This window comes from Bufo gargarizans, chromosome 1, assembly GCF_014858855.1.
Source record: "Bufo gargarizans isolate SCDJY-AF-19 chromosome 1, ASM1485885v1, whole genome shotgun sequence".
Lineage (NCBI taxonomy): Eukaryota > Metazoa > Chordata > Amphibia > Anura > Bufonidae > Bufo > Bufo gargarizans.
In genome coordinates, this window is record NC_058080.1 from 575908067 (window position 1) to 575935103 (window position 27037).

Genomic DNA, 27037 nt, shown 5'->3' on the forward strand with positions numbered 1-27037 from the left:
CCGAGACATCTTCTGCTCCCTTCTGACATCCCTAGGTTGGGTGATAAACCTAAAAAAGTCATCCCTAGTTCCAAATACCAGGGTAAAATTCCTGGGAGTTCTGTTAGATTCAGAAAAACAAACAGACAACCTTTCTTCCAGCAGAGAGAATTCAGAACCTACAGTTAGCGATCAGGGCCTTCCTGGGACGTCGCTCTTTCTCGTGCAGAGAAGCGATGAGTCTCTTAGGGCAGATGACGGCCTGCATAGTAGCAGTCCCCTGGTGCCAGGCCCATTACAGAACCCTTCAGTCCTGGCTTCTAAGGAAATGGGACAAAAATCTATCCTCTTTAGACAAGAAAATCCTGATCCCGGGCCATGTAAAATCCTCAGTCCGGTGGTGGCTTCAAACAAAAAATTTAACGAAGGACATGGTCTGGTTCCGAACCCCAGCAGTGCATGTTTATACCGATGCCAGCATAAAGGGGTGGGGCGCAATTTTTTTTCCCGATCTCTACCAGGGAGACTGGCCTCCAAATATTGCTGCTCAGTCTTCAAACTACACGGAACTCAGGGCAGTTTGGGAGACAATACAAGTAGCCGTTCCAAAATTAAGAAACCAACATATAAAGGTCTATTTAGACCAGGGGTGCACAACGTTTCCTGGTTGGGGGCCACATTGCCAGACTGAACCAATGACGAGGGCCGAAATTAAAATTTAAAGGTGTATTAACAACTGAAATATTGTACTTATGGCATATTGAACACACATTATATAACATTAATGTCTAGTTACACTTCCAGGACTCCCATCTAATGGGAGAAATACATGAAAAATGCATGTGAGCAGCCACAAGACATAGGCATACATGTCTGTTACCAGATGGTTGGGGCCGCACAGAATGGTATCAAGGGCCGCATGTGGCCCCCGGGCCGCAGGTTGTGCACCCCTGATTTAGACAATGTAACGACCGTGTCCTACCTCAAACATCAGGGGGGCACTCGGTCCCTGAAACTAGAGGGTCTGTCCAAAAAGATCTTCCTCTGGGGGGAAAGGAACGTAAAGTCGATATCTGCAATTCATTTAAAAGGAAGCCTAAACTGTGCAGCAGACTTCCTCAGCAGGACTACCATAGACCAGGGGGAATGGTCTCTAAACAGGGACGTCTTCAATCTGATTGTCCAGAGGTGGGGCCTCCCTCTGGTAGACCTATTTGCTACAAGAATAAACGCAAAGGTATCAACCTTTTGCTCCCTAAACCCAAGGGACAGGCCCCTAGCGATCGACGCCTTCTCCCTACACTGGAACTGGGACATTGCATATGCCTTCCCTCCGTTCCCATTAATCCCCAGAGTAACAGAGTAATCTTGGTCACTCCGTACTGGCCCAAGAGGAGCTGGTTCTTGGTTCTAACCAAACTCTCCCCACAGGAAGCCTTTATTCTCCCAAAGAGGAAGGATATCCTGATCCAGGGGCCGGTTCTCCATCCCATCCGGAAATCTTCAATCTCTCAGCTTGGATCCTGAGTCCAACCTTCTAAGACGTAGAGGTCTCTCTGAAGGGGTTATTTCTACCTTGAAGGCCAGCAGAAAGAAGGTGACAAACGCCATTTATTTTAAAATCTGGAAGAAATTCTGTACCTGGTTAGGTGACGAAGCCCCAGACCAAACCGAATATACTAAAGATTTTGGATTTCCTGCAGAAGGGCCTAGAGTCTGGGTTAAAGGGGTTCTGCACTTTCAATTAACTGATGATCTATCCTCTGGATAGATCATCAGCTTCTGATCGGCGGGGGTCCGACACCCGGGACCCCCGCCGATCAGCTGTTTGAGAAGGCAGCGGCGCTCCAGCAGCGCCACGGCCTTCTCACTGTTTACCGCCGGGCCGCCCGCCCACTGACGTCACGACTTGTATCAACTAGAGTGGACACGGCTAAGCTCTGTTCACTTGAATGGAGCTTAGCCACGCCCACTGTAGTTGATACAAGTCGTGACGTCAGTGGGCGGGCGGCCCGGCGGTAAACAGTGAGAAGGCCGCGGCGCTGCTGGAGCGCCGCTGCCTTCTCAAACAGCTGATCGGCGGGGGTCCCGGGTGTCGGACCCCCGCCGATCAGAAGCTGATGATCTATCCAGAGGATAGATCATCAGTTAATTAAAAGTGCAGAACCCCTTTAAGTCCTTCTACCCTTAGAGTCCAGGTCTCAGCACTTAGTGCATATTTCGATTCCGAATTAGCCAGCCATAGATGGATCCAAAAATTCCTGAGATCTGCAGCCAGACTAAGACCTTCTCTTAAATCAAAGGTGCCTACCTGAGACTTAAACACTGTCCTTAACGGACTGACTGGTCCGCCTTACGAACCCTTGGACTCAAGTTCTCTGAAGCATCTTTCTCAGAAGACTGCTTTTCTTATTGCTATAAAATCAGCAAAAAGATTTAGCGAGATCCAAGCATTGTCAATAAGACAACCATACCTCACAATACAGGAGGACCGTGTCACCTTGAGACTAGACCCGACGTCTTTACCTAAAGTAGTAACAGACTTCCATAGGAACCAGGAGATCATTCTTCCCTCCTTCTGTGAAAACCCTAAGAATTCTGGAGAAGAACGTTTCCATACCCTGGACGCTAAACGAACAGTGCTAAAATACCTAGAGGTCACTAGAGATCTGAGGAAGGTGGACAACTTGCTAGTGCTCTTCTGTTGTCAAAATAAGGGGAAGGCAGCTTCCAGATCTACCATTGCCAGATGGGTAAAACAAACTATTACAGACTGCTACAAGATCGAAGGCATCAGTTGTCCAGAGGTCATTCGGGCTCACTCTACGAGAGCCATATCGGCCTCTTTTGCTGAAAGGGCAGGAGCTTCCCTAGATCAAATATGCCAGGCTGCAACCTGGTCTAGTGTAAACACCTTCATTAAACATTATAGACTTGACTTATCCACGTCCTCTGACCTGGCTTTTGGTCGCAAGGTCCTACAGACCTAAGACGTATATGATTTGTTATGTCTCTCTGGGCCGTCATGGTGGTGAAGTGGAAAGCCGGAATTAGACTTACCGGTAATTCATTTTCCACGAATCCACCATGACATCCCACCCCAAAAATACTTTTTTACTCCAATAATTTGGTATGACTTAATACAAAAAAAAAAAAAACAAAAAAAAAAAAAAACACTTGGTTGTTTCACTTGTTAACTGGTGATTGTGGCACTATAATCTGGAACTCACTGGTGAATGGTGGTGGGAGGGGTCCTTTTAAACCTATCTCCGTTCCTCTCCCTACAGAGGTCAGGGGTCAATCTCTCTGGGCCGTCATGGTGGATTTGTGGAAAATGAATTACCGGTAAGTCTAATTTCGGCTTTTATTTTTTTAACCCAACCCCTCCAGCTATATTTTACTTAGCATTATGTATTCAGAATGCTATTATTTTCCCCTATAACCATGTTATAAGGGGAAATAATACAATCTACACAACCTTGAACCCAAACCTGAACTTCTGTGAAGAAGTTCAGGTCTGGGTATCACATTCAGTTTTTTTATCACGCGCATGCAAAACGCATTGCACCCGCGCAATAAAGGCCTTAGAACCAGTTTTTTTTTTTTTTGGGTGATTGTCTTAGTTAGGGTATAATTTTTTGCGGGATGAGGTGACAGTTAGATTGGTACCATTTTGGGGGGCATATGCCTTTTTGATCGCTTGGTGTTTCACTTTAAGTGATGTAAGGTGACAAAATAGTTTTTTTTAGCAGTTTTTATTTTTTGACGGTGTTCATTTGAGGGGTTATTTTTATAGAGTTGGTCGATACGGATGCGAAGATACCTAATTTGTCTACTTTCCTTTTTTTTTTCCTATTTTGGGAAAAGGACGCTTTTTTATTTTTTTACTTCAAACTTTTAAATTTTTTGTAAAACTTTTTTTTTTTTTTTACACTTTATATTTTGTCCCACTCTGGGACTTTAAATTTTGGGGGTCTGATCCCCTTTACAATGCATCACAATACTTCTGTATTGTCATGCATTGGCTGTAAGTGTATTACACACTGTAATACACTTACAACCTTTTTTTCCTCGAGATCCAGGGGGCTGGATCTCACAGGCTCTCCTGGAAGGCAGCCATGATGCCTAAGGAAGGTATCCGGCTGCCTTCCATGCCATTGAGTTGGGTCCCCGTCACAGCACCGATACCCGCAAGGACATCGCAGGTGTCGCGGCACATCAAGGGTTAATGCACCGGCATCTGTGATTTCACCGATGCTGGTGCATGCAGCAGGGGTCCGGCTATTAGTGACTGCCGGACCCCTGCTGCGGATCACGGCGCTGGTCCTTAAGGCCTCTTTCACACTTGCGTTGTCCGGATCCGGCGTGTACTCCACTTGCCGGAATTACACGCCGGATCCGGAAAAACGCAAGTGTACTGAAAGCATTTGAAGACGGATCCGTCTTCAAAATGCTTTCAGTGTTACTATGGCACCCAGGACGCTATTAAAGTCCTGGTTGCCATAGTAGTAGTGGGGAGCGGGGGAGCGGCATACTTACAGTCCGTGCGGCTCCCGGGGCGCTCCAGAATGACGTCAGAGCGCCCCATGCGCATGGATCATGTGATCCATGCGATCACGTCATCCATGCGCCTGGGGCGCCCTGACGTCACTCTGGAGCGCCCCGGGAGCCGCACGGATGGTAAGTATGCTGCTCCCCGCTCCCCACTACAGTTTACCATGGCTGCCAGGACTTTAGCGTCCCGGCAGCCATGGTAACCATTGAGAAAAAGCTAAACGTCGCATCCGGCAATGCGCCGAAACGACGTTTAGCTTAAGGCCGGATCCGGATCAATGCCTTTCAATGGGCATTCATTCCGGATCCGGCCTTGCGGCAAGTGTTCCGGATTTTTGGCCGGAGCAAAAAGCGCAGCATGCTGCGCTATTTGCTGCGGCCAAAAAACGTTCCGTTCCGGAATGGAAGACATCCTGATGCATCCTGAAGGACGGACTGTCCATTCAGAATGCATTAGGATAATCCTGATCAGTATTCTTCCGGCATAGAGCCCCGACGACGGAACTCTATGCCGGAAGACTATAACGCAGGTGTGAAAGGGCCCTTAGTCAGGGATGTCTGCGCTTTACATCTACGGGTTAAATTTTATTTATTTTTTACACCCAAAGAAAACCTTTAAGGATAGGAAATGTTAAAAGTTGAAACAGCTATGACACGGCAGGTGATAAGTGTCGGATTGATGGGGGTCTGACGGCTGGGTATATATTAACAATAAACATATCACATATCGCCACGTCCGAAAAGTCCAAACTATTAAAATATTTTAAAAAATCTCCTGAGATGACCGCCAGAACATAAAAAAAAAACAGCGATTCGCCATTTTTTTTGTCTCCTTGTCCCCCCCCAAAAAATAGGATCGGACTGTTTGATTATGAGCCAGACGTTCCATAAAATGTGTAATGCACTCTGCTTTTTTTTTTAGTTTAATTATTTTCGCGTGGTATCGAGAATCGCAATACTTTTTTATGGTATCGAAACCAAATCAAAATTTTGGTAACGAAACAACCCTAGGACATACAGCCATTGAAGTGAACAGTACGGACATGGGAAAAAAATATAAAATTTGTGCAGGAGCCCTAAGGTGGGCCCCCAGAATCAGTTACACTGGTGGGCCATAAGTACCCCATTCCGACACTGTACCCAGTATACAGCCCTGCTACACCCCAGTACACAACTCATCCTCACCCCAGTACACCTACACCAAACTATACAGCCCAACTACACCGCAGTCCATATACAGCCCCCCTGATACACCGCAGTCCACATACAGCCCCCCTGATACACCGCAGTCCACATACAGCCCCCCTGATACACCGCAGTCCACATACAGCCCCCCTGATACACCGCAGTCCACATACAGCCCCCCTGATACACCGCAGTCCACATACAGCCCCCCTGATAACACCGCAGTCCACATACAGCCCCCCTGATACACCGCAGTCCACATACAGCCCCCCTGATACACCGCAGTCCACATACAGCCCCCCTGATACACCGCAGTCCACATACAGCCCCCCTGATACACCGCAGTCCACATACAGCCCCCCTGATACACCGCAGTCCACATACAGCCCCCCTGATACACCGCAGTCCACATACAGCCCCCCTGATACACCGCAGTCCACATACAGCCCCCCTGATACACCGCAGTCCACATACAGCCCCCCTGATACACCGCAGTCCACATACAGCCCCCCTGATACACCGCAGTCCACATACAGCCCCCCTGATACACCGCAGTCCACATACAGCCCCCCTGATACACCGCAGTCCACATACAGCCCCCCTGATACACCGCAGTCCACATACAGCCCCCCTGATACACCGCAGTCCACATACAGCCCCCCGATACACCGCAGTCCACATACAGCCCCCGATACACCGCAGTCCACATACAGCCCCCCGATACACCGCAGTCCACATACAGCCCCCCTGATACACCGATCTTCCTCTCAGACAAAAACAACCATGAGGAAACACAACAGAACCACATGCAGCAGGGGGCGTGGACAGCCGGAGATAAGCCAAGCCCCTCCAGAGCGCTGTTGTGGAAACTACAGAGCTGCACACTGCACACACCAGTCATAACAAATAAAGGCGAGAGCAGCTACTGCGCCTGCGCACAGCCAGCCCCCGTGACCGGCCAAAACATCAATAGGAAAAGGATTTCGAGTGTCAGCAAATGTCTGATTCACTATTACCAGCAGCCCACGCGTGTTCGCGGCAAACTTCCCAGTCATGTGGCACCTGCTGCGTCCGGAGCCAGTTACCTTCTGTAGTGTCTGACGTCAGCGGCCACGCAGCCTGCACCGCTTCCTTGTAGTTTGCGGAGCGGGGATCAGTAACTTTTTATTGTCCTGTGCGTGGTGCCGCTGCCTCTCCGCCAGAGCGATCGTCCCATCACCATGCGCGGCAGACCGCCGAGCCTATAACTCTGGAGGCCACTGCTCCATCACTAACATGGAGGCAAAGAAAGCATCAGGAAGAAGACTGGTGTGTAGCGGGGTCCCCGGTGCGGGAGGTCCTTTGTGTGGCTGGCTCCTCGCATGGCTTTGTTATGGTGTGACCGTACGGCTGTGGCTGTCCCTGCTGGCTGCCCGAGCAACTCCTCCCTGCAGGAGACAGGCCCCGAGTGTGCGGCTCACATTACACGGCCCCTCTTCCTTGTTTATATCCCCGCACGCACATGGCGTTTAAATGTCCCGTGCGGCGCTGACGAGCTGGTGGGTGTCACTGCTGAAGAAAAGGCTTCCAATGACCTACGATGGTTGTCTGACAATGACAACCCCCCAGTATGCACTGAGCGATGCCTGATAATCGATGTACGACCTGTGCAGATATGATTGAAGGTCTGAGCTCGTCTTGTGTCTTCTCCCCGCAGCGGACCATCAGCCGGACCCAGTACGCGGAGAGCGACGATCTGTCTGACGTGGACGACATGGTCAGCATCCGCGGCTTTAGTCTGGAGCAGAAGCTTAGCTGCAACCACTACCGGGGGGACTACGTGCAGGACATGGACGGCAAAGGTAGAGCTGGGTGCGGGTCCCACGGTCACCTCAGGTTGCTGCACTGGAGCTGGGTGCGGGTCACACGGTTACCTGAGACTGCCCCACTGGAGCTGGGTCCCCCGGTCACCTCAGGCTGCTCCACTAGAGCTGGGTGCGGGTCACACGGTTACCTGAGACTGCCCCACTGGAGTTGGGTGCGGGTCCCCCGGTCACCTCAGGATGCTGCACTGGAGCTGGGTGCGGGTCCCACAGTCACCTCAGACTGCTGCACGTACGGAGCTGGGTTTGAGTTTCCCGCCAGTAGTGCTAGGTGTAATGACACCGTGGGCAGCGCAGGCTGCGGGCTGAGGGGGCAGCACATCACATGGGGTCTGCAGGGGGAGTCTCTGGTCACTGCCATTTGGGGCCCATACAGCTGAGGTGGTTTTTGGAGTTGGGTTGATGCAGCTATGGGCTTTTTACCTCAGTAAATACCTCAGCCAATGGCCATGTGTGGTGGGTGGACAGCTTGTCCTGCGGCATTCTGTCACTATAGATGCCTGTGGTTTGCTGGCCTGACAGGGACTAGGTAATATTATGTAAGGCTACATGAAAGGGGTTGTCAGAGATGTAAAAAACCTGGCAGTAAATGTCATAAAATAAAAATCAACCGTTTTTACCCCTGTCAGTCCTAGCGACGCGCTTCGGATGTCATCTTCCTGACTACATGTCCCTTTCACACCATACAGCCAATCGCTGGCCTCAGCAGTGCGTGGGACATCGCTGTTGCGCCAGCGTTCTGTCTGAAGTGCTGCTTTATGACAAACTTAGCTTATTTTTATTTTCGCTTTTTCCAACACACCTTCTGCCGCTTGTACAAAAAGTGGCGCACATTACACTAGAAATCGAGGCCAGCTCCTTGCTGGAGTAGACTTCCGCCCTGACAGGGGTCAGCAACCTTCAACACCCCAGCTGTTGTGAAACTACGTCTACCAGCATGCAAACTTGCTCGGTTGTTTTTGTGACACCTTTAGGCCATATCCGTTTTGCGTTTTTTAGGACCCATTGACTTCACGTGGTCCGCATTTTGTGTCAGAGAATAGGACATATTTTATCGTTTTGCGGAACAGACATGGATTAGGACATCACACGGATGACGGTCTTTTTTTATTTTATTTTGCGGGTTTCGTGTTGTATGTAAATCGTATATATGGAGTCATGGGGCGGTGCTGAAGGTCTGCAGGACGTATTGCGCCCATTCCTCCGTAGTGCCCCCTTCCCTGGTGTGCTCCAGGCATTTGGTGCAGATGGATGCTCCCGGAGTGTAATGCAGAAGAGAGCAGTACAGAGTAACCTCACCTCGGCACAACCGCCATCATTACTGCTATATAACATATCTACAGCATTTTGACCTGTTTTTCAGCCAGGATCTGTTTTAACAGCATGTCTGGAATGCTTTTTACAAGTGCTGTATTGTGCCGTCAGTTTAGTCATTAAAAATCTGGTGACAGGTCACCTTCCCGCTTCCTGGTAAGCAACCTGATGCCGCAAACCTATCTAAAAGAATGGCATATAGATGGCACAGGAGCTGTACTAGTACTGTGGTATCTGTAGTGGGAGCCTTCGGTAAGGACCCGTTCACATGGCAGATTTTAACGCTGTTGTTCACCACTGAATGCTGTAGACCAGGCATGGCCAACCTGCGGCTCTCCAGCTGTTGTAAAACTACAACTCCCACCATGCCCTGCTGTAGGCAGTCTGGGCATGCTGGGAGTTGTAGTTTAGCAACAGCTTGAGAGCCTTGGGTTGGGCATCCCTGCTTGTAGACTCTTGTGGCTTAGCTACATCAAATGTAGCCAAGCTGCAACCGGACACCCCCAGCGGCTTCAGGGGGCGTCCTTCTGGACACTGCCCCGAGAAGGGACATGTTCTGGCGGAATTATGACAGTGTGGCCGCAACTTAATTCCACTGTGTGAATGGGCCCTTATGTGCAGCTGAACTTCAAGTTTAACAGCCCTGATCAGGCATTAAAGCCAATCCCCAAACTTTAACCCCTTGCATACCATGGTCAGTAGTAACCTCAACATCTAAGAAGGCATCACCTTTGCATGCAATGTGATTGTGGGGTCCAGTGGTTGCTATGGCAAAAGTCCTAACCATGGTCTTTTGGTTGGCCAAATACAGAAGTCTGTTGGGCCCACAAGTAGTGCAGTGTGTAAGCAATCAAAGGATTGCAGGCACAAACCTCCTTGTGAGATGACTATAGCAGAAAACTTGAAAACCAAGCCAATATAAAAATGACCTATTTGATATTGCAGCGTCATTGATGACCCGTAGTATACAGGTCATATTTAATTTACGCTGCATGGTACATACTGTTCAGCCCTCCTCTCAAAAACTGAATAAGGGTCCATTTACATGTCCTTATGTGTTTTGCGGATCCGCAAAACACGGACACCGGCAATGTGTGTTCCGCATTTTGCTGGCCGCACATCGCCGGCACTCTCATAGAAAAATGCCTTTTCTTGTCCGCAATTGCGGATGCAGACAGCACATTCCGGCCCCATTGTAAATTAATGGGTCCGCACCTGTTCTGCAAAATTGCGGAACAGATGCAGACCCATTTAGCGGACGTGTGAATGGAGCCTAATGAACGCTACAACTTGTCCTGCAAAAAACATCAACCCCCACAGCTCAGTTGTTGGACAAAAATATAAAACCGTTATGGCTTTCAGCAGTCCAAAAAAGAGAAAACATTAAATATATAACACAGAAAACTATACCCTTATTGTACTGACCCGCAGTATAAAAGGTAAGGCCTCTTTCACACTAGCGTTACTTATTTCTGTTCTTCTGCTCCATTTTAGGAGTGGAAATGCCGGATTTGGCACATAATTGACAGGAATGGAACCAAACAGATCCCATTGACTACCATGAAACCTGTTTGCATTTTTTAGTGGAGAATAAGTCCTGCACGTAGGAGTTTTCTCTTCACTGTTTTTGATGAGCTCAGAATGGAGCCTCCAGCACAGATGTGAATATGCCTCCATACATTCTGCCACCTAGGTTGCTGTGACGCATTAAATGGCATAAAGTCAGGGTTGTGGAAAGTGGTTGGGACAAATCATGTACCGTTCCTCATGAGCAGCTCGTCCTGCTGCCTCCATGTAACCTCATCGATGACACTTTCTATTGGAACTTTCTTGTGAAATCTCTGGTTTCCATAGCTTCTGGATGCTCCTTCGATCTCCTGAGCAATTTATCCATGTCACATGTCCTATAACTTCAGCCATGGATAGTACATCTCTATGTATGTAGCCCTTCACTTTAGGGACATGTGTATGTCCCCAAAGAGGCTGCATCTATGATCTGTGGCAATGAACAGGATATTTCAGAAAATATTTTTTTTTATTGATAGCTTTTGCTATGTTGTAAAAAATCGGAGAACCTTATCAACTCCTGGGTTTACATCCCGGTACAGAAACAGGATAAAATATGGTATTATGTCCAGCAAAATACTGGAATGCTTAATGGAAACCCGACAAACCCCATTCTAGTCAATGAGATCTGTTGGTATCTGGCTTAAATGCATTTGTGTTCATATAGTGGAACAAAAAAGCAGAATTTCTCCACTAATGTGAGCGCAGCCTATAGAATTTCCTCAACCACTGGTTCCCAGCTGATGTGCAAAGTCAGGTATCTTACATATATTAAGTCCTGTTCACACTTGCATCTTAGTTTCTCTTTATAATGGAAATCGCAACGGATAAGACCAGCTCCCATACGTACCGATACTCCTTGTTTTGACTGCATGCAGCTCAGGACTGACGGCAGAGTGCGTTATGTATTATTTTCCCTTTTACACTAACATTTACTGACACAGATGGTTCTTTTTATATTTTTCTACAGATTTTACATATGAATATGTTCAGAGAGAAGCACTTAAAGTTCCTCTTCTTTTTCGCACTAAGGATGGATTGGGTATTAAGTAAGTACCCCTGATTTAATTTCCCACCTCTGTTAATGAATATGTACTTTGCATTCTGCACTGTTAGTACAACTCCCAGGGCATGCACAGGACAGAATATCTGTGGCCTCAGTGTACAGTACCACGCAGTACTCTCTGTTGAGGCCGGGACAGAGGGCTGCACTGTAAACGGGGGCACAGGCACTGATTTCAGGGCCAGGATAACACTGGAGAAGACTGTCTCTGTTAATCAGAAAGCGAGGAGGTGATTGGAAGGAAAAGGGCCGGAGCGCTGGTAACCAAGTGGCTTGGGTTTACCCTCAGTGCTTTTGAGTGCTAATTTGCATGTGAATTTTATAGGCTGATTTATCTCCTTCGCCCATGACAGCACCCTTGGATAATGTCCGCCCCCTCCTCAGGACAGGAACCACAACCACTTTAAAAGGATCAACCCCCTACACGCCAGTTTAGTTTCCTGTCCCAAGGGACAGGGTTGGATATCCACAGCCACAGCCACGAGGATCTAAGGAGTTGCGGGTGCCCCGTGTATTTAATTATAAGGAGGGCTTACCCGGCGACGTAAGACTTCTGAGGAAGCCGCTGCAGAGCCTCCGACTCTTCCTCCCGCTCCGGTCCCTTCTCGGTTTGGGAGGTTCACGTGTTCTGCTGCCGGCGTTTGACGCACTTCCGGTTTTCGGCAGTAGGAGGAAGCTCGAAGCTGTAGACCGGAAGTGGGGGGAGCCGGTGCCCGCCCCGCAGAGTTAAAGATCAGCCAGCTCATACTGCTAGCTGGAGAAGAGGCTAGCAGTCTGTTTCTCTGTTTTCGGCTACTACAGCGTGTGACCATGGAGCGGACACAATGCGCAGATCCCACTGAAACTCCCAATGAATCTTCGTTACCATGGTCGGGTAAGAGGGGTGAATACCCCATAAACTCTAAAGTTGCGGTTTCTTATGGGGCTATTTTTCAGTATTTAGGTCTCCACGGAGAGCAGAAGGGTCTCCAGATCTAAGGATAGAGGGTGTGCTATATGTAAGAAAAAGTTACCCTCGGTCTGGGGAAAGCCTATCTGTCAGATGTGTGTAAGCAAGTTATTGGAGGATGAGGCCCTGTCTCTTTTTTTTTTAAACTCGTTTTATTGAAGTTTAACAAGAAAGGCATGCTACAATATCACAAGCATAGAGGTAGCAAATCCAGGTTCAATCCCGCGCAGGGGATACAGTACAAGCACAGTAGTACAAGATGGTATTGCGTTAGATCCGGTACAACAAGGAGGTGTACAAGTCAGGTGACGTTTATAGACCATGAGGTAGAAGAGGCTAGCGCCTCAATAGATATAAACAATATATCACACATCAGCAGCTGAAAACATACAAGCGTTGTGCACAGTCAAAGGGGACGCACACCATTCACCCCACACTTTGTCAAACTTTTGCGGGCACTTCCTGTGAATATAGACAACCTTTTCCATGCCTACAGCCTGATTGACCAGCGCTTTCCATTGACCCAGTGTAGGTGCTCTGTCATCCATCCATCTCAGGGCGACGGCCTTTCTGGCAAAAAATAGGGTTTCGCTCAGAAAAATCCTATGATGATGACCCCAAACCTCCTCATCTAGGATGCCGAGTAGGCAACTCTTAGGGCATAGCGGAACTGTATTTGGAACTATTGCAGATAGCACCCCCACCACAGCTTCCCAGAAGCTCTTTAAGTACGAGCAGTCCCATATGAGATGCCAGAAGTCTGCCCCGTCCTGATGACACCTGTGGCACCTACTATGTGACAATCTGCCCATTTTATGCAATCGGACAGGTGTAAGATAGCTTCTATGCAAAATAAACAGTTGAATCAACCTGTTAGTGACCGACGGGGATACCCGTGTTGGAGACAGCAGTGCCTCATTCCAATCATCCGCTGATAGGGAGGGGATGGAGATTTTTCCATTTCCCTTCAACAGCAAGGGGGTTCATCAGTGTCCGATTGTTGAGCAGGTGCGTATAGAGAACAGAGATGATACCTCTCGGTCCCTGCGACCTAAGGACACCTATCAGGGGATAATTAGAAATTTTGCGACCCCCCGACCCAAACTGTGCCGCCAGCGCGTGCCTTAATTGTAAATATCTGAAAAGGAAGGAGCGAGGCAATTCAAACTTTTCTTGCAGTTGAGAGGAGGAGCACAAGCTACCGTTAGTGTATAAATCGCTCAATTTGTTGACGCCCTGTACCTTCCACCATCTGGCTCCCTCCAAGTCTTTCAAATGGGCAAACATGGGATTGTCCCACAGGGGGATGTCATCCGGAATGTCTCTGAACGACCTCAACTTCGCAGCTGACCATACCTGATGGGCCATTCTATGGATGGGGAGCAAGCGCATGGATATGAAACGTGGCCCTTCCAAAACCGGCCACAGAGAGGAAAGGCCCAAGTGCTCCCTGAGATAGTGTTCTGCATTGGGCAAGTCCAGCTGCTGAACCCAAGGAATTAGGAACCTCAGCTGCCCGGCCAGGTAATAAAGGAAGAAGTCAGGTAAAGCAGCGCCACCTTCTAGCTTGGGCCTCTGAAGAACCTGAAGAGACAGCTTCCGTCTGGCCCCCCCCCACACAAATTTAGCCACTGACGAATGGATGCGAGCAAAAAAGCCCTGCGGTACCGGGGTGCACGCATGCGCCAGCAGATACAACCCTTTGGGCAAAAGTGTCATCTTAACCAGATTCAATCTACCCATAATGGAGAGCGGTAGGTTCTGCCATGTCCTAAATTTATCCATAAACAGGGTCTCCAGAGGAGCAATGTTCAGGGAGTACGCCAACTGGGGATCCCTGGTGATCACAATGCCTAGATATTTGAAGGAGTCCACAACTGGCAGATTACAATACTGAGGAGGCCACGTGTGCGACCACAAGGGCATGAGTGCCGATTTCGTCCAATTTATGTGCAAGCCCGAGAACCTTCCAAATTCGCCAATTATATCAATCGCTCTAGGGAGTGTCGTCTCGGGCTCGTCCATGAAAAGGAGGAGATCATCCGCATAAAGTCCGACCTTGTCCGTTCTGTCGCCCATAGAGATCCCTTTAAAGACCTGATCCTGCCGAGTTCTCAAAGCAAGGTGCTCAATGGCTATGGCAAACAAAGTGGTGACAGGGGGCAGCCCTGTCTGGTTCCCCTGTGGAGGCTAAAGGATTCAGACATCGACCCATTTACCAGTATATTAGCTTTGGGGAGGTGGTACAGAATTTCTACCCATTCGATAAACCTAGGGCCAAAACCAAAACAGCGTAGCACCTCTAAAAGGAACACCCACTCCACAGAGTCAAAGGCCTTGGCAGTGTCTAGAGATGCCATGGCCCAGCGCTTATCCCTCGCCACTCCTACCTGAGCTACAACCTGCGCCCTTCTGATATTATCAGACGTTGATCGTCCCGGTATGAACCCCGACTGGTCTCTGTGTATAACAGTGGCTATCACCTTGTTCAGTCTGGAGGCGATCAGTCTTGTAAGAATTTTATAATCCAAATTTAGGAGTGATATCGGCCTGTACGACCCGCACTCCAAGGGGTCCTTGTCCGGCTTGAGAATCACCACTATGGTGGCATCATACATCGAATCCGGGAGTCTACGCTTCTGCTGAGCCGCCTGGTAAAGTTTAAGGAGCTCAGGCCCTAGAACCTCACTGTATTTCCTGTAAACCTCCACTGGGATCCCGTCAGGGCCAGGTGCTTTCCCAGTGGGTAGCTCCGACATGGCTATCTGAATTTCCTCTAGCGATATGTCAGCCTCCAATAAAGTCCTGTCCTCCTCACTAAGTTGCGGATGCGCGACCTGATCCAGATAGGCCCTCAATTCTCGAGCAGAGTATTGAGCCGCTGAACTATAAAGATCCTGGTAGAAGCCCTTAAATCTGTTTCAGAATGCCCCCACCGATTCCACCACCACCCCAGCTGCGTCCTTTATCCTAATAATCGGGGGAGACATGCTGTTATTACGTACCACATGAGCCAGTAGTTTGCCAGCTTGGCTGCCCAGTTCAAAGTTCTGTTGCTTCAAGAAGAACAGCTTGCGCTCGCTCTTTTCCCTGAGATGCGTCATATACAGCCTGCCTTTCAGCATCCAGTCCTGCCTATTTGCATCCGTGGGATTAGACCTGAAAGGAGTTCTCAGCCGCCTTACAATTAGAATGTAGCTCTAATTCCTTACGCGCAGAATCCTTCTTAATATAAGAAATAGATGACTTAAGGCACCCTCTCAGATAGGCCTTCAGTGTCTCCCAGAGCAGCAGTCCGTCCGTCATCTCGTCCTGCATAGCAAGGAACACCTGGAGCTGATCAGGGACTCTATCATTAGAAGACAGCAAAGACAACCAAAAAGGGTGAATACGCATCTTTACACTCTGCCCAATGCCGTTGTATAGAGTAAATTGAGCTAAAACCGGGGCATGATCCGAGGGTCCCTGTGCACCGTATTCAATACTACCAAGATCCGTGTATACAGCAGCGCTGCCAAAAATATAGTCTATTCTGGATAGTGCGCCCCTGGCGGGGGTGAAGCAAGAATACTCCCTCTGAAGGGGATTTCGCAATCTCCACATATCTAGCCACCCAAGCTCAGATGCAATTCTAGCCATAGTGGTATCTCCCGGAGTGTACCACCCACTCTGTCCCCAGAACGGAACCTGTCCCTATCTTCGTGCATTACTAGGTTAAAGTCGCCCATGCAAATAAATTTGGCATTGGGGTATTGCGCCGCAAAGCCCATCACCACCTGGAATATGGTTGTAGTAGCCGGGGGGGGGTTGTAGATGTTAATCACAATGTATGGGGCGCAGTTAATGAAGGCATACACCAGGATGTATTGGCCTTCAGGGTCCGCAACCGAGCGCTGAACCTCCCACCTGATGCTCCTGTGGACCAGCAGAGCGACCCCTCTAGAATGTGTGGACCCATATGCATTCATTGACCATTGAACCCAAGGCTTTTTAATCCTGTTGCCTGTCTCTGGGGTTAAATGAGTTTCTTGCAAGCCCAGGATATGAGGACCAAACTGCCTGACATGGGAGAATACAGAAATTCTCTTCTTCGGATCACCCAGCCCCCTAACATTCCACGACATAACTTTGAGATCAGCCATGGTGATATAGTAATCTAGTCTCCATGCAATACATCCACCTTCCTGCACATGAACCGTGGCTGCCCACCTCCGACCATCTCATGCACACCCCACGTGGTGCCACCTCATTTCTCACGTACCATGCCTTTAACAGTATAAACCATTTACAACTTAATAACAAAATAACGACTGAATAAGTGACTCTGTAGTCGGTGACATCTCTGTCATCCCGTTTCATGGCTGATGTATCGGGGACCTGCATAGTGCATGAAGATGAAAAACCTATGCAGGTATCCGCTCAACCCCATATCAATGAGACATATCTGGTTATAGCGAATAACATAAATCAAGACTAGAAGGGGGAAAGGGGACACAGGGAGGGGGGGGAACAGACATCAGGAGCGTGACAAGGGGGATAAAACGGACAGTCACAGTCCCAATAGCGCATGCATAAGGATGCTCTGCAGGCAACGTGTCCGCAGCTGTGCTCAACATGGGGCAATTCCATAAGACAAGTTATGGCACCAGAGTCATAGATGCCCCTATAAAACATAACGTTACCGCTCCGGAGGGCTGTAGCTGTCCCAAAATATAGAGTCCTCAGCGCGGATCCGGACGGCTTGGCCTCTTGGAGATCCATTCTTCCGCCTCCTTAGGGTCCACGAAAAAGACTGTTTTCTCGCCATCTACCACCCTGAGGCGCGCCGGATAGGCCATGGAGTACTGCAGATTCATATCACGGAGGCGCCGCTTGATAGAGATGAAGGTAGCCCTCTTCTTTTGCAGCTCCGCTGAGAAATCAGGAAATAGTGATATATTCGCGCCTTCATGTTTAATATCCCGCTTGTTTCTTGCCTGCCCTAGGATCAGATCTCTGTCCTTCCAATTAAGCAGTCGCGCCAGCAGAGGCCTAGGGGGAGCCCCAGGGGGGGGAGGCCTGGCGGGAACCCGGTGAGCTCGCTCAACTGCGTAGGCACCAGAAAATGGCGCATCTGGGAACTGTGCCTTGAACCAGAGTTCCAGGAAAGTGGCCGGGTCTGAGCCTTCCGCCCTCTCAGGTAGCCCCAGGATCCTTACGTTATTGCGCCTGGCCCTGTTTTCGAGGTCGTCGCATTTTTGCTGCCAAAGGCCAACAGACCTCTCCACAGCCTGTAGCCTGCCTGCTAGCGGCCTGGTAAAGTCCTCCAGAGCAGAGACCCTGTCCTCCGTGTGGCGCACCCGTTCTCTGAGCTGCTGCACGTCCTGTCTGAGAAGGCCCAGATCCACCTTCACCTCCTCAATCTTGCAGGTAAGGGACGTCTGGCAGGTAGAAATCGCAGAGAGGAGCTGATGAGAAACAGTCTTAAGTGTCACCTCCGGCTCCTCCACTCCCTCCGCTTCCGTCTGCAGCGCTGCCTGGCCTCTCGTCACCGCCGCACGCGGCGTAGCAGGACCAGCGGCGCCATTTTGGGCCTCTTGCCGGACGTATTCTTTCAGCTTTTCAGCCGCCGATTGTGCCTTGCTGGGACCCATGTCAGTCCTCCCAGATCTTTTCTTTCTCCTCTGCACCTGCCACTCGTCCTTCTGAGCAGCCAGAATGTCAGGATGCTGAAGGATTTAGATCGGGGTACGGAGCAGAGCTCAAGTGCGTGCGCTCATGTCGGCAGTTGGCCACGCCCCGAGGCCCTGTCTCTTATGACCAGTCTTAAACAGATGATCCGGGATGAAGTTAAGGAGTCGGTTAACAGCCTCTTAGAAGGTCGCCCCAGCACCTCTGCAGCCGCCTCTACCCCCCCTTCCCCCTCCAGCGATAACAAATTACTGTCGGGATTGGAGGAAGAGGGAGAAAGAATGTAATCGGATGAATCTTTTGATGATCATGTAGCTGGAAGACCGCTTTTTCAGCCCGAGAATATTAACTCTCTGCTCAGGGTTGTCAGAGCCACCATAGGGTTAGACGATTATAAAGCGCTACAGTCTGTATGGGACTCCATGTTTGAGGGCCTGGGTCCAAGAAAAATGAAGGGCTTTGATGTACATGAAAATATTTCTGTTGTTATCAATAGGGAATGGAGTAAGCCAGATAGAAATATTTTTTTTATTCCCTCTTCCATAAAACGTAAATATCCATTTCATGAGAGAGTCTCTGCTTGTTGGGCCCCAAAACTAGATGCCCCAGTCGCCAAGATTTCCAAAAAGCGGCCCTTCCCTTTGAATACACAGGCTCCCTAAAGGACCCCATGGATAGAAGGGCTGAAATGTATTTAAAAAAGAGCTGGGAAGCTACGGCGGGAGCTTTTAGACCTACCATTGCAGCCACTTCCGTGGCTAGATCACTAAAATTTGGATGAAAGATTTAGAGAATCATAAAAAGGAAGGAACCCCTAGAGAGCAGCCGTTGTCTTCATTTCCCACTATTTTTAATGCCATTGATTTTTCTAGCCGATGCGTCGGCAGATTTGTTAAAATTTTCTGCTAGCGCTTCCGCCCTATCTAATTCAGCACGTAGAGCCATTTGCTTGAAGGATTGGAAGGGAGATTCTACCTCCAAGGCCTTGGATGATTTGCTTGAGAAGGCCTCAGACAGAAAGAAGGGGTTCCCTTCCACTAGTCAGCAACCTCCTATAAGACCCTTTCGTTCTCAGACAAATATGGGTGGTTAAAGGAGAAAGAAGGTGTCTTAGGCAAACTTCAGGTACTACCAGAAGGTCCAAGGTATATCATTTTATTTTTTCGGAGCTGAGGCCTCAAAGAAGCGGCCACAATGACGCCAGGACCCCGGTAGGAGGTCGTCCTTTATCACAGCCCATGGATAATATCCATCCTCAGAGAGGGCAACAAGATACATTTTTAGAGGTTGCCGCCAGGAAGATTCATAACAGATTATCGTCCTCAGAAACAGGCGGCCCTAGTTTCAGAGGTATTTTCCCTATTGAAAAGAATGTTCTGTTGGAAGTCCCAGTGCAGGAAAGAACAGAAGGGTTTTAGTCAAATTATTATTTTTTTTTTTATATATAAAGAAGCCGAACGGCTCCTATCGTACAGTAATAAATTTGAAACTTCTGAACCAGTTTCTAGTGTATGAAAGATTTCGTATGGAAACGATCAAGTTGGTGATTTTAAGTCTGTTTCCAAATTGTTTTATGACATCCCTGGATCTCAGGGATGCCTACTACAATGTCCCTATACCTCCCAGTCATCAAAAGTACCTAAGGGTAGCGGTTCAGTTGGAGGACAGGGTCCTGCACGTGCAATTTCGGGTGCTCCCCTTCGGGTTGTCGCAGGCCCCCAGGGTATTCACAAAGATTATAGCAGAGATGATGGCCCATTTGAGGGAAAAGGGAGTTAGTCGTTATCCCATATCTTGACGACTTTCTCCTTCTCTCTGACATTCACACAGCTGGAGGAGCAGATTTCTTGGTTCAGGGAAGTATTGGACAGATTAGGATAGGATCTAAACATAGAAAAGTCCAGGTGTGCACCTTTTTTAGGGATGACCCTAGATACCAGGTCACAAATGTGCCTGCTTCCTCTTCACAAAGCCTGTCTGATCAGATCCAGAGTTCAGTACCTGTTTTTCCATCAGTCCATTTCCCTAAGACAAGCCATGTCAGGCTTATGACAGCTGCCATTCCGGGGGTGGAGTGGGCCCATTTCCACTCGAGACCACTCCAACTGCAGATTCTGGAAGTCTGGGACAGGAGTCCTATGTCTCTGGACTCGGAGATTAATTTTTCGCCCCCAGACGCTTTCCTCGCTGGAGTGGTGGATGAATCTATCGAACCTCCATGGGGGAGTTCTGTGGCAGAGACAAGATGTCTTACTCCTGACCACAGATGCAAGTCCTTACGGTTGGGGGCCCCACATAGAATCCCTCCTCCTTCAGGGATCTTGGGATCTAGAGATTCAGTCCCAATATCACAATTTCAGGGAGCTATACGCCATTTGGATAGCCTCGAAGGAGAGTCTCCAAGTAATAGGAGGCAGGAATGTAAAAATTTATTCAGACAACATGACTACAGTGGCATACATCAACAGACAGGGAGGTACCAGATCCCCGAGTCTAATGTCCCTCAGTGAAAAGATGTTTTGTCTGGCAGAGGATTCTCTTTTTGTCAATTTCTGCAGTACATCTGAGAGGAAGGGACAATGTCACAGCAAACTTTTTAAGTCGCCATCATCTGCATCAAGGAGAATGGTCTTGGGACCAGCAGATATTCAACAAGATAGTTGCCTTATGGGGTCTTCCAGTGACAGACCTCTTTGCCACCAAAATAAATCAAAAGGAAGGTAAAGATTGTATTTTTTTTTTTTTTTTTTCAGAAGAGCATCCAACAGCGGTGAATGCTCTAGCTCGGTTATGGAGAGAGGGACTTCTTTATGCTTTCCCCCATTAAAATTATTCCGAAGAGTCCTGAAAAAGATAAGGGAGGAGAGTGCTCTAGTCATCATGATAGCTCCCTTCTGGCCCAGGAGGGTTTGGTTTTCCTGGCTCCACAGAATGTCAGTTGCACCCCCTTGGTTTCTTCCAGTCTTCCCGGGACTTCTAGCTCAGGGTCCCTTCCTTCACCCAATGGTAGAGAATATTTTGGAGGATCGGGTGATTCATTTCACCAGATCCTTAATTTTTACCGAAGGTGTCTTCTTCCTATCATCGTTCTCAGGACATCATCTTACCTTCATTCTGTGCCTCTCCAAAAAATAGGAAAGAGTCAGAATTCCACTGTCTAGGTGTTAGGTTTCTATTGCAGTACCTGGAGATCACTCAACCTTGGAGATTTCCTCTAAGCTTCTCATTTCCTTTTAGGGCAAAAGAAAGGGTTTGGCTGCTTCCTCCCAGACTATAGCCAGATTGGATAAGGCAGGCTATTCATTTAGCGTATTCCTCCAAGGGAGTTTCCCCGCCTATGGGATTTGGAGCCCACTCTACCAGAGTGGTTTCCACGTCCTGGCAGAAAGGGCCTCTGCCTCCATAGAGCAAATTTGTAGAGCTGCCACCTGGAGTTTTCCTCGCACTTTTTTTTTAGGCATTACAGGCTTCAGTTACCCTCTAATGAGGGTCTAGTATTTGGACGTAAGGTCCTTCAGGCAGTCGTCCCTCCCTAATTTGATCTCGCTTATAGATACAAGGGTGCTGTCATGGGAGGAGGGGGGGGGGGGGGAATATGTGATTACACTTACCGGTAATCTTTTTTCCTTGAGCCTATGACAGTACCCTTGGACAGTGTCCGCTCCCTCCTCAGGACAGGAAACAATAACCACTTTAAAAGAAGGGATCAAGCCCCTATACGCCAGTACTTTTCCAAGAACGAAGGAAACACAAACATCTCATAACAATAACAACTTTTCTATACTTATAATTTTATTTTATTTTTTAACTTTTGTATAGAAAAGTTGTTGTTATAAGACGTTTGTGTTTCCTTAGTTCTTGGAATAGTACTGGCATGTAGGGGGTTGATCCCTCCCTTTAAAGTTGTTCCTGTTTCCTGTCCTGAGGAGGGGGCAGACACTGTCCAAGGGTGCTGTCATAGGCTCAAGGAAAAAAGATTACTGGTAAGTGTAATCACATATTTCTGAAGACTGCAGGCTCGGATTTGGCATCCACAGCACGTTTTTTTTGTGATATATGCAAAATATGTGAATTTTAATAAATTCAGGCATAATGGACAATTATATCGTGCTAAATATACATTAGCCCCACGTTTTGGCCGCAAGAACCTTCTTCAGCAGTATGCCTGGCTGGCCGTGTGTATTGCTGAGGGAGAGCCTGGTTGTCGAAAGTAATTTTTGTGCTTGCAGATTCTCTTTAACACAGGACTGAATTTGTTACAAGTATTTGTTACGATGCGACATCTAAATAATCTGGTCTAGAGATAAAGGAGCTATTTAAACGGGTTTTCCAGGCTTTTCATATCCTCAGCACAGGTAATCAATATCAGATCAGCAGGGTCTGACACCCTGCACCCCCACCGATCAGCTGTATCAAGAGAACGCATGCGTGTCGTCTCCTGTCCGTTTCCTATTTCTGCTCGCTGCTGCTATGTCTATGGCAAGCAGGAAGAGAGACAGGAGATGGCGTATGCCTTCTCTTCATATAGCTGATCGTGGTGGTTCCGGACCCCTGCTGGTCTGATATCTGATCCTGAGGATAGGTCATCATAATAAAAAGCCTGGAAAACCCCTTTTTAAGTGGCAGATTTCTCTGTAAATCCAGAACAGGATCCACCTTGGTAACATGCATTGCTAGTACTGTAAACCGTTTTTTTTATTTTTTTTATTTTTTTTGTTCCCCCCCCCCCCCCCCCCCCCCCCCCTGCGCTTTAATCCACATGTAAAATATGTTGCTTCTCTTACTAAGAGCAATAATTATTTTCATTTGGCTAACAAAGTACCAAATGTTCTTGAGATCTTTAGACTAACTGCTCTTTGTAATGAGGGAGCCTGTCGCTGTTTCATGCTGAGGCTGATAACTGGTTCCCTTTAAATACACATTGTCGAGGTCAGAAAATTCCTGCTACTATAATTTAGAAAAATGTAGTTGTTTTTAGAGGATGTCTAACATTTTAATAGCAATTCTTGAACCTGGTGAGTCCTGTTTGATTAGCAGGTCAAACCGCATTTGATGCATCCTTTATGGGCGCCGTATAGTTATGTATATTGTTGTATGGTAACAGAAAATAATACAGTGGATATAAGCATGGCACATTTTGACTTGGCAAGATTTGCCCACTCTTCTTTGCAAAAACACTCCAAATCTGTCAGATTCCGAGGGCATCTCCTGTGCACAGCCCTCTTCAGATCACCCCGCAGATTTTCAATCGGATTCAGGTCTGGGCTCTGGCTGGGCCATTCCAAAACTTTATTCTTCTGGTGAAGCCATTCCTTTGTTGATTTGGATGTATGCTTTGGGTTGTTGTCATGCTGAAAGATGAAGTTCCTCTTCATGTTCAGCTTTCTAGCAGAAGCCTGAAGGTTTTGTGTCAATATTGACTGGTATTTGGAACTGTTCATAATTCCCTCTAGCTTAACTAAGGCCCCAGTTACAGCTGAAGAAAAACAGCCCCTTGGCATGATGCTGCCACCACTATGCTTCACTGTGGGGATGGTGTTCTTTTGGTGATGTTAAGTGTTGTTTTTGGGACAAACATATATATTTGGGAATTATGGCCAAAAAGTTCAACTTTGGTTTCATCAGACCATAACACCTTTTCCCACATGCTTTTGGGAGACCTCAGATGTGTTTTTGAAAAATGTAGCCTGGCTTGGATGTTTTTCTTCTTAAGAAAAGTCTTTTGTCTTGCCACTCTGCCCCATAGCCCAGACATATGAAGAATACATGAGATTGTTGTCACATGTATCACAACGCCAGTACTTGCCAGATATTCCCGCAGCTCCTTTAATGTTGCTGTAGGCCTCTTGGTAGCCTCCCAGACCAGTTTTCTTCTCTTCTTCTCATCAATTTTGGAGGGACGTCCAGTTCTTGGTAATGCCTTCACTGTGTTCCATGGTATATTTAATGCCTTGGAAATTCTTTTGTACCCTTCTCCTGACTGATACCTTTTAACAATGAGATCCCTCTGATGCTTTGGAAGCTCTCTGTGGACCATGGTTTTTGCTGTGGGATGCGACTAAAAAAATTCAGGAAAGACCAACTAGAGCAGCTGTACTTTATTTGGGGTTAATCAGAGGCACTTTAAATAAAAGCAGGTGTATGCTGACTCCTATTTAACATGATTTTGAATGTGATTGCTTAATTCTGAACACAGCTACATCCCCAGTTATAAGAGGCTGTTAACACTTATCCAACCACATTATTTTATTTAGTTATTTTATTTATTTTTTGTTTTCTTCCCTCCACCTAAAAGATTTCAGTTTGTTGAGTAAATAATTGAGTGGTACAGTTTATAGGTCACATTAAAGGTTGAAAAAGTTCTGAATTGATTTATCTTTCTCATATTTTTTTTATTTAATTTTTTACAGCACAGAAACCTGACATTTTAACAGGGGTGTGTAGACTTTTTATATCCACTCTTTATTGCTTATAAAAGATATTCTGTCTTTTTATTGTAGGATGCCTGAACACGATTTCACGGTCAGAGATGTGAAACTACTGGTGGGTAAGTGGTTACCGGTACTTTGTATTGATCTTTTTGGATCTCTTTGAAGATCATTGTCATTATTGATTTACACATGGAGGGAGATTTATCAATGTTTTTATTCAACAATAGTGTGTTAAAAAATAAATAAAAACTAATAAAAAATAAAAGCAGATTATGGCACACGCCACGTTTTGGATTTTAATTTTTGGGGCGTCCTGCTCCTTGCTGGCATAGACAAAAACCCAAAAGATGTGCCAAATTTATTAAGAGGCCTGTGCGTAAATTTGGCGGACCTTACTCGAGCAGACTTTTTACTAAGGCTAGCGTAGGAAACGCCAGTGTTAGTAAATCTCCACCGTGGAATATTTATGCAGCAGGTAGAACCATAGCTACACTGGAGATCAAGATTTGAGAACAAACAACAATTTTGTGAATATCAAGGTCATTGCATACTTGTTGAAGTTGCTTTAATTAAAGCATTTAAGATGCACTCCGGTGCTCCAAATCAAGGTACCCTCAAGGGGTTAATATCCACGTGTGGAGACACACACGCTGACACAAAGCTGGTCAAGGCAATCTGTACGTTTATTGCAATAAGCAAAGCAGTTATACACCTTCAGGGAGGCGGTCCTTCCTGAGGCACATGCAATGATTTCATTGACTTAAGAAGGAAAAGGAGGAAAGATGACACTTGGCTTCTGCGCAGTATGCACTAGCTCATAAACTTTCGAATGTGGATTAATATAAACCTCTACGGGCCGCGCCATGTTGTAATGGCGGTCTTCCTAAACTCAACACAATACATACGTCATATGTGACACTTGAAGGTGGTACTTTTCTATAGGCAGTGAGTATACATGTGTATCATCTAGTTAAATAATTGGTTTAAGCATTCTTTCACAGTCTATACATCTGTAACCAGAGGACAAGTTGGCCCAGCTGCGTGCCCCCTGTTGACTGAACAAAGGGATGAGGGGAGGCTCCTTGAGACAAAGGAAGAAATGGTTTGTTACAGCTTCAGAAAAGTTAACTAGTTACAGTCCTAGAGATACAAAATATAGAATAAAATTCACACATCTCGATCATACTCCTCTTTGAAACTATCCCAATAGGAGTAAAAAAAATAATTTAAAAATATTGCATGAGTTGGATATATATTGAGAAGCACAGTATAAAAAAGTTCAATGAGATATTTGAAAAATAACCCTTTCAGATACCTCCCAGTTATTGGCGTTAATCTGGCACCTGGTGCTAATTTCCTTAATTATCCGACAAATCTTATTTAAACTTGCAGTCTAACTTTTCACTTTTCAGTGACTTTGCAAGAATTGTAAGCCGTTCTAAAGTGATTGAAACCTTCTGGCAGCAGTTTGTCCAGATGAGGACCAAAGGGAGGACCCTATGAGCAAGAGAAGTTGGTCGTTCCAAATCTGTGATTTCTAGAATATTGTATCTTTAAACTGTTACAAACCCATTCAAGTCTCCAAGAAGACTGGTCATCCACGAAAGACCTACAAGAGAGGACAGGATAATGCAGAGAATCTCAGTGCAGCTGGAATTGTTGCCAGTTCAGCCCTTAACAGCATAAGGATCTTTTTCGTCATACAGTGTCTCAACGTTTAAGAGCTTTTGGACTGAAAGACCCACTCTGCAGTGACCCACATGTTGTGTGGACAGAGAAGAAGTCGTCCAAAGTTCACTTTAGTGAGGAAAGCAACTTTAATTTTTTGGAACTGATGGGAAACATTATGTTCGTTGTGAAACTGGGGAAAGACTGAAAGTGTGTAAAGAAGTCAGTGAAAGGTGGAGGAGGAAGTATGATTTGGGGAATGTTTGCGGCAGCAGGAGTTGGGACTCTTGTACATGGCAGAGTGAATGCTAATATTTATCAGAACCTTTTTTGACACATGTCATTCCTTTACTGTATTCTTCACTCAATTGGCCATTAGCCATTTTCTTGTAGGACAATGCCCCCTGTCATACAGCAAAACGGATAAGGTAGTTCCTTGAAACTGAAAACCTTGAAATAATGAAATGGTCCGAGCCCTGATCTGAACCAAATGGAAAACCTCTGGAAAATCCTTGACAACAGTTATGGCTAGGGTTGTCATGATGCCAAAATTTAGATTAGATTTCGATACCATAAAACAGTGTTGCAATACTCAATATCAAAAGAAAAATCCAACGCCCAAAAAGTTGCGTGCATTCCGCATTTTATGGAACGTCCGGCCCATAATAGAACAGTCCTATCCAATTTTTTTTGGAGGACAAGGTGACAAAAAAAAATTGCGAATCTTGTTTAATTTTCTTCTTTTTTTTTTTCTTTTCTATTATGGCTTTCACCACATAGATCATTTTTTATGTTT

At 47.0% G+C, this 27037-nt stretch overlaps 2 protein-coding genes across 2 annotated transcripts in view; one reads left to right on the top strand and one right to left on the bottom strand.

Moving 5' to 3' along the window:
- ORAI1 (ORAI calcium release-activated calcium modulator 1) overlaps positions 1-6933 on the bottom strand; it is a 54911-nt gene extending 47978 nt beyond the window's left edge. The window contains exon 1 of the mRNA XM_044275738.1: positions 6804-6933. The gene's annotated coding sequence lies outside the window, so the exon portion shown is untranslated. The remainder of the gene's footprint in view (positions 1-6803) is intronic.
- The window catches only part of LOC122928820 (lysine-specific demethylase 2B-like), an 89368-nt gene continuing 69221 nt past the window's right edge, over positions 6891-27037 (top strand). The window contains exons 1-4 of the mRNA XM_044282080.1: positions 6891-7026; positions 7415-7559; positions 11431-11509; positions 24643-24689. Of these exons, the coding sequence (XP_044138015.1) occupies positions 6994-7026; positions 7415-7559; positions 11431-11509; positions 24643-24689 (304 nt within the window). The 5' untranslated portion in view covers positions 6891-6993. The remainder of the gene's footprint in view (positions 7027-7414; positions 7560-11430; positions 11510-24642; positions 24690-27037) is intronic.